At 47.5% G+C, this 16087-nt stretch overlaps 1 protein-coding gene across 1 annotated transcript in view; it reads left to right on the forward strand.

The window, feature by feature from the left end:
- The window catches only part of NID2 (nidogen 2), an 83350-nt gene that overhangs the window by 13887 nt on the left and 53376 nt on the right, over nucleotides 1–16087 (forward strand). The window contains exon 3 of the mRNA XM_081938657.1: nucleotides 8417–8643. Coding sequence (XP_081794783.1) covers nucleotides 8417–8643 — 227 coding nt within the window. The remainder of the gene's footprint in view (nucleotides 1–8416; nucleotides 8644–16087) is intronic.

Consider the following 16087-nt stretch of genomic DNA (forward strand, 5'->3'; position numbering starts at 1 on the left):
TTTGTCCTATGTATATTGCTGGGCAGATTTTGCATGGTATTTCGTAGACTCCTTGGTTTTCTAGCTGGATTTTGTCTTTGGGGTTTCTTAAGATGTTGGGAACAGGAGAATAAATGCACGCATCACAGAACACAAAAACGTATATATCTTACACAAAGAAGGAACCCCACTCAGACCCATAGTCAGCTCCATAGGCTCACCTCTACAAAACCTAGCCAAATTTCTCGCCAAACAACTACAGCCCTATGCAGAATCCATCACCTCACACGTAAAAAACTCATTCCAGTTCATAGAGATCATAAAGAAACAAAACTTACAGCCCAGCGACCTACTCGTGAGCTTCGAAGTTGTATCCCTCTTCACCCAAGTACCAATCAAAGAAGCCTTGACAGCTATCCAAAACAAATACAACCCCCCCAAACATATCCTAGATCTGACCAACCACTGCCTATCCAACACATACTTCATCTATAACGGACAAAAATACAAACAAATAGAAGGAGCACCCATGGGATCACCCCTCTCACCTGTCATTGCTAACCTCTTCATGGAACACTTTGAAACCCAAGCTCTAGAAAAATCCGATCACAAACCCAAACTCTGGCTCAGATATGTAGACGACACCTTCATAATCTGGCCACACGGGAAAGATAAACTGGACAACTTCCTCACACACCTCAACAGCCTACACCCCAAAATACAGTTCACCATGGAAACAGAAGCCAATAACCAACTCCCCTTCCTGGATGTTTTAGTCTATAAGAAATCCAATGGATCCCTAGGACACACCATCTACCAGAAGAAAACACACACAAACCGCTATTTGCACGCACTCTCACACCACCACCCAGCACAGATCAACTCTGTAGCCAAGACACTCATCTCCAGAACAAAACGCTTAGCTGACGAACAACACCTCAAAACCGAACTACACACTCTCACCAACGTACTAACATCCAACGGATTCCAAAGAAACAATATCACTAACCTAATCCAAAAAGAAAACCCCACTAAAATCCAAGACAGTGAACAAGAAAACGGCAAAGCCCTCCTCCCATACATAAAAGGCACCACAGACAGAATCAGCAAAATCCTCCACAAACACAACATCAAGACAGCATTCTACACAAACCGAAAAATATCCACCATCCTAAGAAACCCCAAAGACAAAATAGAGTTAGAAAATCAAGGAGTATATGAAATCCCATGCACCACCTGCCCCACCACATACATTGGACAAACCAACAGAAGAATAAAGGCACGCATTGAAGAACACAAAAACTCAGTCAGAAAGGAGGAACCAACTTCTTCCCTGGTCCAACACCTCAAAGCCACAGGACATGATATAGACTTTAAAAAGACCAGAACTATTGCCAAAATTGAACACTTTAACAACAGAATAATCAGAGAAGCTATTGAGATAGAAAAACGACCACACAGCATGAATAAACGAGATGATACCTCCCGCCTACCAGCCATTTGGAAACCCGCCCTCACTGACAAACGAGTCCCTAACACAAAGAATGATACCAGACCCACACTCACGAAAACCACACAGGATGTCACTATCACACATCCACGCAAAAAGCAAGCCCAAACCCACACCGATAATGACCACAAACCAGAAGCCGGACCACAAACCAGAAGCCAGACCACAGCTGCATTATTAGCCACTTTAAACCCCTCAGATCCATACATTAAGCAAACTGATGCCCACCACGGAGATGTGGCACGACCACAAACGCGAAGCCAAACAACAGTAAAGCAGCTCACCAGCTCAAATCCCTCTGCAACTCAGACTAACACAAGCACAACCAGGCCCCCACCCAAACAGAACACGCCCCCATCCAATCAGAGCACAGCCAAACTCCCATCCAATCAGAGCACAGCCAAGCCCCCTACCAATCAGAATACACCTCCACCCAATCAGAATGCAGCCAAGCTCCCACCCAATCAGCACAAACCCCCACTGGCAGTTAAAAGGAGGAACCGGCTGAGATCTCACATTGCTCCTGGAAGCACCAAGCCGGAAGCACCAAGCCGGAAGATGATGAATGAGACTTCATCGAAACGTCGTGAAGATACTTCCAATTCTACGTGGGAGAAAACCCGAACAACCAAAGACATACATACAAACACTCCATTCCTGAATCCTTTCATACGGGACAACTCTTATACAATAATTCAAGAAATCTGAAGAACATCTAGTTGAGAAGAGTGAGCTAAGGATTAGAAGATATCCTTCAATGCAAAGGTTTTGAGCTTGAATATTGGACAAACTCAATTCTGTCATTGGAAGTATAGAGCAAATGGTTCTCAATAGTCTGAATGTCAGTATGTTCTGACAATCTCTAGTTGCCATCATTGGTGGTGGCAAGGCTTGGAAAGATTCTCACATATTGTTCCGGAGGTTAGATGAATCAAATGGTTTTCCCTAGTTGCTTAGAATCATAGGACAGGAGGGGACGTTGGATGCCTTCTAATTCAAACCCCTCTTCAAACCAGGATAATTTATATCATCTCGGACAGATGGTTGTCTAATATTTTGTTGGAAACCTCCAGCAATGGAGGGAGGCAAGACATCCCACTGATTAATTGTTGCCACTGTTAGGAAATGTCTCCTCAATTCCAGGTTGGATCTCTAACAAGCTTTCACCCATTGCTTCTTGTCATACTCTTATGTGCTTTGGGGAATAGGTTGATCCATTCTTCTCTGGGTCCTTCAAGTAGTGGAAGATAACTATCATGTAACCCCAGTCCTCTTTGTTAGACTAGACATAACTAGTTCCATTAACTGTTCATTGTACAATTTGGCATCCAGATCTCTTATCATCTTTGTTACTCTTTGTACTCTTTCTAGAATCTCAGCAAATTTTGTATCGTGGTGACCAGAATTGAAAACGGTATTCCAAGTGTAGTCTCACTGGTGCAATATAAAGTGGTACTATCTCTTCTCTTTAAGTTGATGCTATCCCTCTGTTGATAGAGCCTAGGACTGCATTGGCCTTTTTGGCAGCCACAACACACTGTTAGCTCATACCTATGTGGTTGTCCTGTAGAACACCTAGTCCCTCTTACATCTAGATCCCCTACAATCGTGATGGCGAACCTATGGTACGCATGCCACAGGTGGCACCAGGAGCCGTCTCTGAGGGCACACGAGCTGTTGCCCTACCGTGTTTCCCTGAAAATAAGACAGGGTCTTATTTTCTTTTTACCCACAAAATATGGCTTGGGCCTTATTATGAGGGGAGAGTTTATTGTTTTGGGGTTGTCGGGTGGTTGGTGAGCAGCGCTGTGCCCAGCTGAAGAGGGGGGGTTGCTCTCTTGCGAGCAAGCTCCCAAAGAGCCGGGCACAGCCTCATGGGCGAATGGCTATTTTGTGCTGTTGCAGCAGCGCAACACAACATCCATAAAGCGACCACGCTCATGAGCAGCCACCCAGAAAACCCCCTTTCCAGCCGGGCACAGTGCCATTCACTGACCTAGAGGTATAGCCAAGCCGCTTGAGCGCCTGTTTGCCTCCGCCCGGCTCCTGTGGCTTGGCGCCTTCGAAATGCCAGTGAATGGCACTCTGCATGGCTGCAGAGGGCGGTTGTGCGAGCAACTGTTCCACTCTCACTCACGCACCTCCCAGCCTCACGATGCCCTGGCCCAGCTCTCCCTGCAGAGCCAGGGCACCTCCACTGCCGCTGCCACTGCCATCCCAGCATGGCTTTTTCGGTGGCTTCCAAACCGAGTCTTCCAGCAGTGGCCGCTCTGGGTGTATGCTCTATGGTTGTGGGCCAGCTGCCAGCAGAGCATACAACCATAGAGCGTACGCCCAGAGTGGCCACTGCTGGAAGACTTGCTTTGGAAGCCACCGAAAAAGCCATGCTGGGATGGCGGTGGCGGCAGTGGAGGTGCTCTGGCTCTACAGGAAGAGCTGGGCCAGGGCATCGTGAGACTGGGAGGCACGCAAGTGGAAGCGGAACAGCCGCTCATGCAACCCCCCTCTCCAGCCGTGCAGAGTGCCATTCACTGGCATTTCGAAAGTGCCAAGCCACGGGAGCCGGGTGGCGGCAAATAGGCGCTCACGCGGCTTGGCGATACCCCTAGGTCAGTGAATGGTGCTAGCTGGAAAAGGGGTTTGCTGAGTAGCTGCTCATGAGCGTGGTTGCTTCATGGCTGTTGTATTGTGCTGCTGCGACAGCACAACACAGCCATTTGCCCACGAGGCTGTGCCTGGCTTTTTGGGAACCCGCTTGCAAGAGAGCAGCTGCCCGGCAGCCCTCCTCTTCAGCTGGGCACAGCGATGCTCACCAACCTAGCGGTATCTCGAAGGCGCCAAGCAACACGATCACTTTTGCCTCCCCCCCTGGTTCTCACGGCTTGGCACCTTCAGGACACTGCTAAGTTGGTGAGCGGCACTCTGCCTGGCCGGAGGTGGGGGGTTGTCCATGGGGCTTATTTGTGGGGAAGGGCTTATATTTTTGCCTACCAGAAAAATGTGGCATGGCCTTATTATCAGGACATGTTGTATTTTGGGGGAAACACGGTAGGTCAGCTGCAGCGTGCATGTGACACCAGCCAGCTGCTTTTCAGCCTTCGAATGGCCTCCAAAGGGCTGGGGGAGGCCGTTTTCACCCTCCTCAGGCTTTGGGAAAGCCTCGGAAGCCTGGGGAGGGTGAAAAATGGGTCTACCGTGCCTACCGGAAGTTTGGAAATGGGCCCTTTCCAGCTTCTGGAGGGCCTCTGGAGGTCCAGGGGAGGCTGTTTTCACCCTTCCCAGACTTCAGGAGGGCGGGATGGGTGGGTATTATGCATGGGGGGCAGAAGGTGTGTGTGTGTTCATGCATGCCTATGCGGTGGGTGCACATGGGGGATTGAATTATGGGTATGAGCACGCACATATGCGCTATTGCACGCAGGTGAACACTTTCGGCACCCGAGCCAAAAAAGATTAGCCATCACTGCTCTACAACATCTACATCTCTCTTTCTTACTGCTGAGCTAATCTATATCTGTGTATTTGGTTTTTCCTGCCTAAGTGTAAAGACTTTACTTTTTTCACCACTGAACTGCATTTTGATGGCTAGGTCCCAATGCTCAAGTCTGTCAAGATCAGTGGTGGGTTTCAAATTTTTTTAGAACCTCTTCTGTAGGTGTGGCCTGCTTTGTGGGAGTGGCTTGCTGGCCATGTGACCAGGTGGGAGTGGCTTGCCGGCCATGTGACTGGGTGGGCGTGGCCAACTTCTAAAATGTGGTGAAACTCACTTAACAACGTTCTTGCTTAACAACCAAAATGTTGGCTCAGGAACTCTGGCATTGAAGTGTGCAAGTCTTAAAGCTGTCAAGTTGCAAGACCCTTGCACCCCTAACCATTTAGGGAAAAAACCCCTCAGGGGTGTTCAAACTTGACAGCTTTAAGACTTGTGGACTTCAACTCCCAGAATTCCTTCTCTCGCTCTTCATCTTGATGATGTGTGGACGGGCGGGGGGAGGGAGCTGGAACCAGTTAGATTTATGTAGATTTGTGGAACCTCTTCTATAGAAGTGGTTAGAACTGGCAGGAACCCACCCCTGGTCACGATCCTTCTGAATCTTGAGTCTATCTTCCAAAAATGTTAGCAATTCCCACCAGCTTTTTCCAGCTAGTGATGTCAAGCTGATCGGTCTGTCATTTCCTGGACAGGTTTTTGTGCCTTAAAATTATGACTACTTGAGGCAAGAGAGAAATAGCTGTTACAGAAAATGAAATACTAAAAATAATTTATATGACTGAGGTTGCTATGGAGTTCAGCATCTGCTCCTTCATGAACAGAAAGCTTTTTTTTCTAAAAATGATGCTAGATTTTCAATGCTTAATTTGGGCTGTGTTCTGCCCTTGGATTCATGTCCCTGGATATGTCAAGAGATACTATCTTTTTTATTTATGTACCTAGCACTTATAAAGCAATGTTTTGAGAAGAAAAAGATCTTGGCCAGAAGCTTCCTAATTTTGTTAGGGATGCCCAATTTCTGTATTCTTGGGGGCCATCCAGATCTCCAGATGTATATTTTTAAATGCAGCTTGACAGTTGCTTGCATTGTGTCAGGGATGTTAGAAGGTCCACAATCCCAAGGGATACTGAAATATAATGCCCACATTCCTCACCACGCTGTTAGGGGAGATTAGGAGTTATGCATTTATTCTGTAACGTATAAGATACTGTTGAAAGAAATGTCATTCTGGGTTCAGTTCCAAGTGGGAAGAAAGACATGGAAAACATGAAAGCTGCTTGGAAAGATGGTTTTTAATGGTGGACAGGACCACATGGTTTGAGGTCCTGGGCAAAAAAAGGGAAGAGATGCTGAGAGTTCCTGGGTTTTATGCCCACTCTGGGCTTTTGAATTTGAGCTTGTATTCTGATTGCTTGTCAGACTCCTATGGGGCCATGCATGAGTAACTTTGTAGGTTGTCTGTGTCCCAGGCTTGGTTGAGCCTTGCTGGGTGATGATCAGAGTTGGTTTTCTGCTGATTCGCCCTGGATCGAACTGGTAGTGGAAAGTAGTGGCGACAGCAGGAGTCTCCGCCCAGCCGCCCAGATGCTTCTGTGCATGTGCACGAGCGAACCGGTAATAAAATAAATTGAAACCCCCATTAGCGATGATGTCATGAAGGTGCTTTGGACAAGTCCTCCTACGGCTCTGCCTGAAGGAGGTAGATCTTTGCTATGTAGAATAGACTGGCCCAGGCCTTAACAAAGGGGGTATGTGTGACTTTCTGCCTCCATTTTAGGGGAAATATTCTGCCCTTTTAAAAAATATTTCTTAAAATATTTCATTTTCCTAGGAGAGGGATGGGTGCTAACTTCCTACAATACTATTGGATAAAGGTCTACGTGGCTGTCTGGATAAGATGTAGCAGTCAATAGGTAGATTCATTGAAAAAATTCACCTGTTCTGTAGTGCCTTATAAAGCTCTTCACATATTCATAGTATTGTTTAGTGCAGGGGTGTCCAAACTTGGGAACTTTAAGACTTGTGGACTTCAACTCCCAGAATTCCCCAGCCAGTCCACAAGTCTTAAAGTTCCCAAGTTTGGACACCCCTGGTTTAGTTGTTCTTGTTTAGTGCTTCTCTTTATTTAGGAATGGCATGGCTCAATGGTGAGGCCCAGGGTTACACAGGCAAAGCCTGAAGTTTAGCTTCTTCTCCTTCAGTCACAGAATCCGCGTCTACCTGAGGATTTGGCCTGCGTCTTTTACGCTGCAAACATGAGGAAAGTCTTCTCCCTTTTTTGGTTATCAAGCATTGCAGCTTTCACTTCTGTTTTTGGCCTGGATGGAAACCCTTCCTGAAATCGAAATCTCTCTTCTGGTTCCCAAGTGGGTGATTATGAAAAAGAGGAAAATATTTTTCCCTTGTAGCTGGGAAAAAAGAAATGTACTAAAGGCCAGGAAGATAAAACAGGAGGACAGAAAGATAAATGATGGCAAGGCAGCTTTATAAGGGCTTGGAATCTGGGTGAAAAAAAGTGGAAGGGAAATCTCCATGATTAATTATAGAGATCTTACTTCTTAATTATTATTTTTTTAAACAAATGATTGTATTTATTTTCAATACTTTCAGCATTTATAGTATCCTCTCTTAATCTGGTGTATAGTATGCAAGCTGGAAACACTCGAAACTGTAGTCCCTCTGCATCTAGAGGACATATTAGTTAAATGAGTTGTGCAAACTTGACTTCGAGTGACTTCAGTGGCTCATATTAGCCTTCCCAGGGACAAACAGAATGCAAGGGGGAAAAACCCGTAATACAGCATTGCAGATAAAAAAGAGGGAATGGGTTAATTCCTTAATTAAAATGGGGCAGAGAGCAGAATGATTAAAATGTTTTGAAAAACAAGAGTTCAAAGAACCGAATGAACTTTCCTCCACATAAATCTTTGCAATGGCCCTGTGAAGCGAGGTAGTATAATTTCCCTTGTGTTGCAGATGCAAGATGTGCAGGATTCTGAGAGTAAGGTCATGGAGCGAGTTGATGAGAAAAGAAAAATCTGAATTCGATGTTTCCTTGTAACCCCAAAATTACGTCTTGCTCCCTTAATGATGTTTGTCCTCTTGTCTATGGAGATTCTCAGTCATCCAGGTCATGGTTGTCTGAAAAGTGCTTTTTCAAAAGGCAACTGGACTTCCTTTGTTTTCCCTCGTTTTTCGCTTCCCACCCAAGAAGCTGCTATTCTACTTCAGTCCGAATTAAAGAAGCTTCTTGGGTAATAAGTGAAACATCTTCAAGGACAAACAAAGTCCAGTTGCCTTTTGAAAAAAAACAAAACACCTTTGGGACATGTTGTCCTCTTGGGCCAACCCAGGTTTAATTTATCCATGGTTCTGCCTTAGGGATGTCAGAATTTGATCCCCTCTTTTTCCTTCTTTTATGCCTTCCTTGCAGCGTAACACCTTCCAGGCTGTCTTAGCCTACAGTGACGCAGACGCCTATGCTCTTTTCCTCTACCCTGAAGATGGGCTCCAGTTCTTTGGAACACGTCCCAAGGAGTCTTACAATGTCCACTTGGAGCTCCCCGCTCGAGTTGGCTTCAGCAGAGGAGATTACCAACGGAGGGAAGGACCTTACCTCAGCATCACCAGCAGTGAACAATCGGTCAAAAACCTCTATCAGTAAGTAACTGCTGTGAGGCTTTCCATTTGAGCATTGTTGATGTCAGTCCCTACAAGGTAGACAGCCTCCATTAGAACTCTACCTTTGTTGAGATAGGCTTGAGTAAAAGGATCTTGCAAATCTGCCTACGTTTTCCTCCCCCCTCCCTTCTACCCTAAAGCAAGAGTGTCAAACTCACATCATCACGGCAGCATCGTGTGATGTATAGCGGCTTTTCCCCCTTCACTAAACCGGGCATGGGCGTGGCCAATGCATGGCGCACAGGGGTGGGCTCCAAAAATTTCAACAATGGGTTCTCTGCCCGGTTGCTGGGTGGGTGTGGTCATGATGGGCATGGCCTACTCGGCCTCCTGCACCGTGGTGGAGGGGCCATTTTTAGGTTTAAGTTTATAGGTTTATTTGGATTTATATGCCGCCCTTCTCCAAAAGGACTCAGGGCGGCGTACAACATTAAAAACACACATCACAAAAGTTAAAAAAAGATTAAACCCATTTCCAAAAAGACCAAACCGATTTTTTTAAAAAAAGAAACAATACATTTAAAATAAATTAAAATTAACATTAACATTAACAGGCCAGGCCGGCTTGCTGGAAAAGCCAACTTTTTAGGGCGCGTCGGAAGGACCGGAGGTCAGGGATTATGCGGAGCTCCGGGGGCAGCTCATTCCAGAGGGATGAGCTGCTCCCGGGAAGGCTCTCCCCCTGGGGGTCACCAGCCGACACTGCTTCGCCGACGGCACCCTGAGGAGGCCAACTCTGTGGGATCGTACTGGACGGTGGGAGGCTACTGGTGGCAGTAGGTGGTCTCGCAGGTACCCTGGGCCTAAGCCATGGAGCGCTTTAAAGGTCATAATTAATACCTTGAATCGCACCCGGAAAACTATCGGCAACCAGTGCAGGCCATCTAAAAGGGGTGTGACATGGGAGCACCTAGGTACCCCCATGAGAACCCGCGCGGCCGCATTCTGGACCAGCTGAAGCCTCCGGGTGCTCTTCAAGGGCAGCCCCATGTAGAGAGCATTGCAGTAGTCCAGGCGAGAAAGGACGAGGGCATGAGTGACTGTGCACAGAGCATCCCGATCCAGGAAGGGGCGCAACTGGCGTACCAGGCGAACCTGGTAAAAGGCCCCCCTGGTCACGGCCGTCAGGTGTTCTTCTAAACTAAGCCGCGTATCCAGGAGGACTCCCAGATTGCGAGCCTTCTCTGAGGGGGCTAAAATTTCTCCCCCTATCGTCAAAGATGGAACAAGATGTACAAATCGGGATGACGGGAACCACAGCCACTCAGTCTTGGAGGGATTGAGCTTGAGTCTGTTCCTCCCCATCCAGATCCGCACAGCCTCCAGGCATCGGGACATCACATCGAGGGCATCGTTTGGGTGGTTTGGGGTAGAGATGAAAAGTTTGGTATCATCAGCATATTGATGATACCGTACCCCAAAACCACGGATGATCTCGCCCAGCGGTTTCATGTATATGTTGAACAGGAGGGGTGAGAGAACCGACCCCTGGGGCACCCCACAAGTGACGCGCCTGGGGGTCGATCTCTGCCCTCCAGTCAACACAAACTGCGACCAATCCAACAGGTAGGAGGAGAACCACCGTAAAACGGTGCCCCCCACTCCCAACCCCCCGAGTCGTCGCAGTAGGATACCATGGTCAATGGTATTGAAAGCTGCCGAGAGGTCTAATAGGACCAGGACAGAGGAACAGCCCCTGTCCCGGGCCCGCCAGAGATCATTGACCAACGCGACCAATGCCGTCTCCGTGCTGTACCCGGGCCTGAAACCCGACTGAAAAGGATCCAGGTAGACAGCTTCATCCAGGTACTGGGGAAGCTGACGTGCTACCACACTCTCGACAATTTTTGCCTTCCTCAGGCTCCGGAGGCTTTCCTCAAGCCTCTGGGAGGGTGAAAACGGCCCCTCCCTGAACCTTTGCATGGGCCCTGCAGTTACCTAGCATCCAAAACAGGCCATGTGGAGACTCCCTGGAGGGGCAGGGCAGGGCATGGTGGGAGGAGTGGGGTGAGCAGGGCCAACCAGGTGTGGGATTTGGAGGTTCTCCGAACCGGCCATAATGTTAGCTATGGGTTTTCCTGAACCCGTAGCAGCCCACCCTGGTGGTGGATCTGGCCAGCGGGCCGCGAGTTTGACAGCCGTGTCCTAAGAAGTCAGGAAAATGTCCATCTCTTTCTCATGTTCTCTCTCCGCCTCCCAGCTTAACATGTGCTTCTTCTACACCTGCTGTTCTTCTAACAACTTCTGGTTGCCTTCTCTGAGGTCATCTCCATGGCTTCTATAGACTGCCACTTGGGGTTATACTGATATCATTAAAGTTTTGGATGGTGAAAGGAAACAAGATGGGAGAGGAAACATTTAGCTCAGTCTTGATCTGAAAGGTTCTGGGGGAAATGGAGCAAAACTCTCTCCTCTGGCTGAAACCCAGGAGTAGATTGTGTTGTGTAAAAATGGCCTCTGCCTCCTACAGTGAAAGTAATTGAGTTGCTCCTTGCACAGTCTTCCTGATGGCTGAGGCCAAGTCAGAAGAGAGCTGCCTGAAGTGATTTGAAACCCACTTTGGGATTGCTTTGAATAATAAAGTGGGCTGTAGATTTCATAAACAAACAGCTAAATAAAACAGGAAGCCTGGATGTCCAGCTGTACTTTGCTCCCTTTTATTGACTTTTATCCAGTCTTTATGAGCTGGTGGACCAGTGTTGTCTACATGGAGTTGCGTGAGTGTGTGTGCATGAAAACAAGATGGCAGTCACAGCAGCGTGATGACCAGACCTTGTCCTTTTTATTCATGTACTGATATTGTATGCCCATATAAGAAGGTGAGTTGTGCTGCTACAAAGGCAATTTTTGACACCTGCCAATTACTCTCATTTCTAACAGTGTGAGAAATACACCTCATCATATCTCTTACAGCGGAGTAGCATTTTCTCTGGTACCTTTCTTTTCTTTTGCCAACAATAGTATTTTTTTTTACATGGGAAGCATTCAGATCTGCAATTATAATAATAATAATAATAATAATAATAATAATAATAATAATAATAATAATAATAATAATAATAATAATAATAATAATAATAATAATAATAATAATAATAATAATAATAATTTTATTTGATTAGCCGCAACCCTCTCCCGAAGGACTCGGGGCGGCGTACAATCAAACAGATAAAAAATACACATAAGACAAACATATATACAAAAGAACAGAGACATATACATATGTGCATGGAGGAGGATGGACTTAAGTGAAAGACAGTTAAAAATACAATTTAAAATCCCCTAATAAAATTACCAAATTAAAAAACCCATCAGGAGCGTTACTAAGTTATGGTCGAGCCAGGCCAGCTATTTGGAAAAGGTGGGTCTTGAGCTTGACACGGAAGGAGCGGAGGTCAGTAGTAGTCCTAATATCCGGGGGGAGGTCATTCCACAGGGCTGGGCCCGCCACAGAGAAGGCTCTGCTCCTAGGCGCCGCCCCATGGCACTGTCTGGTAGACGGCACCTGGAGAAGTCCCTCTCTGTGCGAGCGGATGGGTCGTAGGGATGTATGGGGCAGAATACGATCCCGCAGGTAACTAGGTCCTGAGCCATGGAGCGCTTTAAAGATCGTAATCAAAACCTTGAAACGCACTCGATAGACCACAGGAAGCCAGTGCAGCTCGCGCAGGAGAGGTGTCACATGGGAGTACTTGGTACTCCCCATAATCACCCGCGCGGCCGCATTCTGGACCAACTGCAGTCTCCGAGTGCATTTCAAGGGAAGCCCCATGTAGAGAGCGTTACAGTAGTCCAGGCGAGACGTCACCAGCGCATGGGTGACTGTGCGTAAGGCGTCCCGGTCCAATAGGGGGCGCAATTGGCACACCAGGCGAACCTGGTGGAACGCCCCCCTGGCCACGGCTGTCACATGTTCATCCATGGACAGCCTGGCATCCAGGAGGACGCCCAAATTGCGCGCCCGCTCCACAGGGGCAAGTTGAATGCCCCCAATGGCCAGAGATGGAATTATCTGGTTGAACCGGGGGGCCGGAACCCACAGCCACTCCGTCTTGGAAGGGTTGAGCCTGAGTCGGTTGTCATCCATCCAGACCCGTACGGCTTCCACACACCGGGACATCACTTCGATGGCCTCGTTGGGGTGGTTCGGGGTGGAAATGTACAGCTGAGTATCATCAGCGTACAGATGATATCCCACCCCGAAACCACGGATGATCTCACCCAGCGGCTTCATGTATGTGTTGAACAGGAGCGGCGAGAGGACCGACCCCTGTGGCACCCCACAAGTAAGGGGGCTTAGGGTCGACCTCTGCCCCCCTGCCAACACACGTTGCGTCCGGCCGGAGAGGTAGGAGCCGAACCACCGCAAAACGGTGCCCCGGACCCCCAACCCCTCCAGTCGGTGCAACAGGATACCATGGTCGATGGTATCAAAAGCCGCCAAGAGGTCTAATAGGACCAGGATAGAGGAGCAACCCCTATCTCTGGCCCTCCAGAGATCGTCTACCAACGCGACCAAGGCCGTCTCAGTGCTGTGCCCAGGGCGAAAGCCGGACTGGCACGGGTCTAGATAATCATTCTCCTCCAGATGTCGTGGGAACTGAGAAGCCACCACACTCTCTACAACCTTCGCCAAAAAGGGAAGGTTGGAGACAGGACGATAATTGGCCAGCTCCGTAGGGTCTAGGGAAGGCTTCTTGAGCAAGGGTCTCACCAGCGCCTCTTTCAAGGCGGCCGGGAGAGACCCCTCACCCAACGAAGCGTTCACTAGGCCCAGGAGCCAGTCGCGTGTAACCTCCCAGGAAGCCAGTACAAGCCAGGAGGGACACTGGTCCAGCAAACATGTGGTAGGTCGCAGTCGTCCACGCAATCTGTCCAAATCCTCGATGGCAACCAAGTCAAACTCCTCCCAAAAAGGTTTCTCAAGACTCGCCACTGGCGTCTCGACTGGGCCACTGAAGGGGACCCAATCCTTCCGGATTTGAGCGACTTTATCCAGCAGATATTTCCCAAACTCCTCTGCTCTACCCTGTAGAGGGGCCTCCCGCGGCCTCTGAAACAGAAGGGAGCGGGACACCCGAAACAGGGCGGCAGGGCGGTTCTCTGCGGATGCAATGAGAGCGGCACAATATCGACGTTTGGCCGTTCTCAATGCCACTAGGTACGTCCTTAAATGGGCTCGTACCTGTGCTCGGTCCAATTCGGATCGGGAGGATCTCCAACGACTCTCTAGGCATCTCTTGCGGCGCTTCATCACCCTTAGCTCCTCGGTGAACCAAGGAGCCAGGGTGGATCGTTGCCGCCGGAGAGGCCGCAAAGGCGCCACCCGGTTCAAGGCCCCGGTAGTCGCATTATTCCACGCGGCCACCAGGTCCTCTACCCGAGGGCGGGTCAGGGCTGCAGGAGGTGGCCCAAGCTCCATCTGGAACCTGTCTGGTTCCATCAAGCGCCTGGGGCGGAACCATCTAGTGTTTTCCGGTTCCGCCTCCCCGCAGCGAGGGGTAGCACCAGGGAAGTCAAGTCGGAGGAGTGAGTGATCTGACCATGATAGAGGAGTGATGGTTAAATTCACTCCTCCCAGATCACTCAACCACTGGCGAGAGACAAAAACGAGGTCCAAGGTGTGACCTCCCTCGTGTGTCGGGCCCTGAATCATTTGAGTCAGGTCCATGGCTGTCATGGAAGCCATGAACTCCCGAACCCCCTCTGATGCTTCTCCCACTGACGGCAGGTTAAAATTTAAAATGTTGTGCCCCCTTAACCTCGATTTATTTATTTGCTTGTTTTTTAGATTTAAATTTTGGCTTTTGTTCAGGTGATAATGGCAGTGTGCATAGCACTCCCTGCTCACACTTTTCCCTTCAACCTGTGAGTGGATTGAAGTGTCAGTGTGTGTCTGGCTCAAAGTCATCCAGTGAGCTTCCATGGCTGAGAGTGGAGTAAAAATGGAATCTCTGCTGCCAGCCTAACATCTTAAGCACTATACCAGTTCAGTGGTAGTGGCTATGTCAGGCCTGGAAGCCATCTTGGGCCTTGGATCTTCAGGCCTGCCACATTTACTGCTGTGGAAAAGTTGCTCTAACACGCTAATTATATATGAAGGTAAACTGCCGTTTGCGGTGTGCCGCCATTGGAAAGTTTCAGTACATTTTTGATTCATGGAGAGTGAACACGAGCCCAACTGCTTTCAACATGTAACACCCATGGTTTAATCATCCGCTATGAATCCTAGAATCTTCTGCTTCATTCCTCTATTTTTATTTACTCTATATGTTTATATACTGTGTCCTCATCATCCCTAAGAGATTCCAGGATATTCATAAAATTATAAAGCAAATACAGGTTAATAGCAGTAATGAAAATAATATAAGGCATAACGACTGTGAAACCAGCAAACAGAATCAATCAACTGATCAAGATTTATTTAGATTAAGCGTAATATTTACAATCCCAGGGCAAACAGGAATGTTTTTGATTTAGAGCCAAAGTAAAGGCAAATGTGGTGTACATGCAATCCTTTGCCTTTATAGATGGGATCTTCAGCAAGCAAACTGGTTTGGAAAAGATTTATAGACTAAAGATCATAAAAAGAATTGTACTAGATCAGATTTAAAGCTCATGTAGTCTGGCATCCTGGTTCTTTTTATCATGGAATTGGAAACTTTATAGAGGTTATCTATTCCAAATCCCTAGCAGAATCTGCTAGAAATGTTTCCCAATTGTGGCAGCTTCCAGAACTTATGAGAACTTCCAGAATGTATGGATTTCCACAGTTCTCATTAATTGCCATGCTGACTGTGAACTTTTGGGATTTGAAGTCTGCATATCTGGAAATTACCAAAATTGGGGAACCACCATAGATTATCTCTGATAACTGACCATCTATGGCCATTTTCAAACTTTTTGCATATTGTGAATCTCTTTTTATCGTTTTGGCAATTCATCTAGTATGAAAAGACAGAGTTGTTTCTTTCCTGGTAAATTTTCATTATCTTCTATACCTTGGTATCATCCACAGGTGAAATACTATTATTAGAAATTATCCAAAACATTGACATGGAGTAAAGATCCATATCTAAAGAATTTTCATTGACAAATGAACTAGTTATTACTGTGTCTAGAAGAAGCTGAAATATATTATGGAAAGGAGCAAATTTGTGCACATTTGCTTGTCCACTTGCAACTTTAAAAAACAGCTTTGCTCTAGGCTTCTGTCTCTGAGTTAAAAAACACATACACCATCCACGGTGACCATCAGGATGCATGTGTGTTGCCATGCTGGCTGGGAATTCTGGGAGTTGAAATTCACAAATCTGAGAGTTACCAAGATTGAGAAATGAATAACATCTATTGGGTTTTCCATTTATCGATCTATTGGATAAAAATAAAAGTCTTCTGAAAGTGCCCTTCTGAAATGTTGGAT

The sequence above is a fragment of the Natrix helvetica genome (genome assembly GCF_964273705.1).
Source record: "Natrix helvetica genome assembly, chromosome: 1".
Classification (NCBI taxonomy): Eukaryota; Metazoa; Chordata; class Lepidosauria; order Squamata; family Natricidae; genus Natrix; species Natrix helvetica.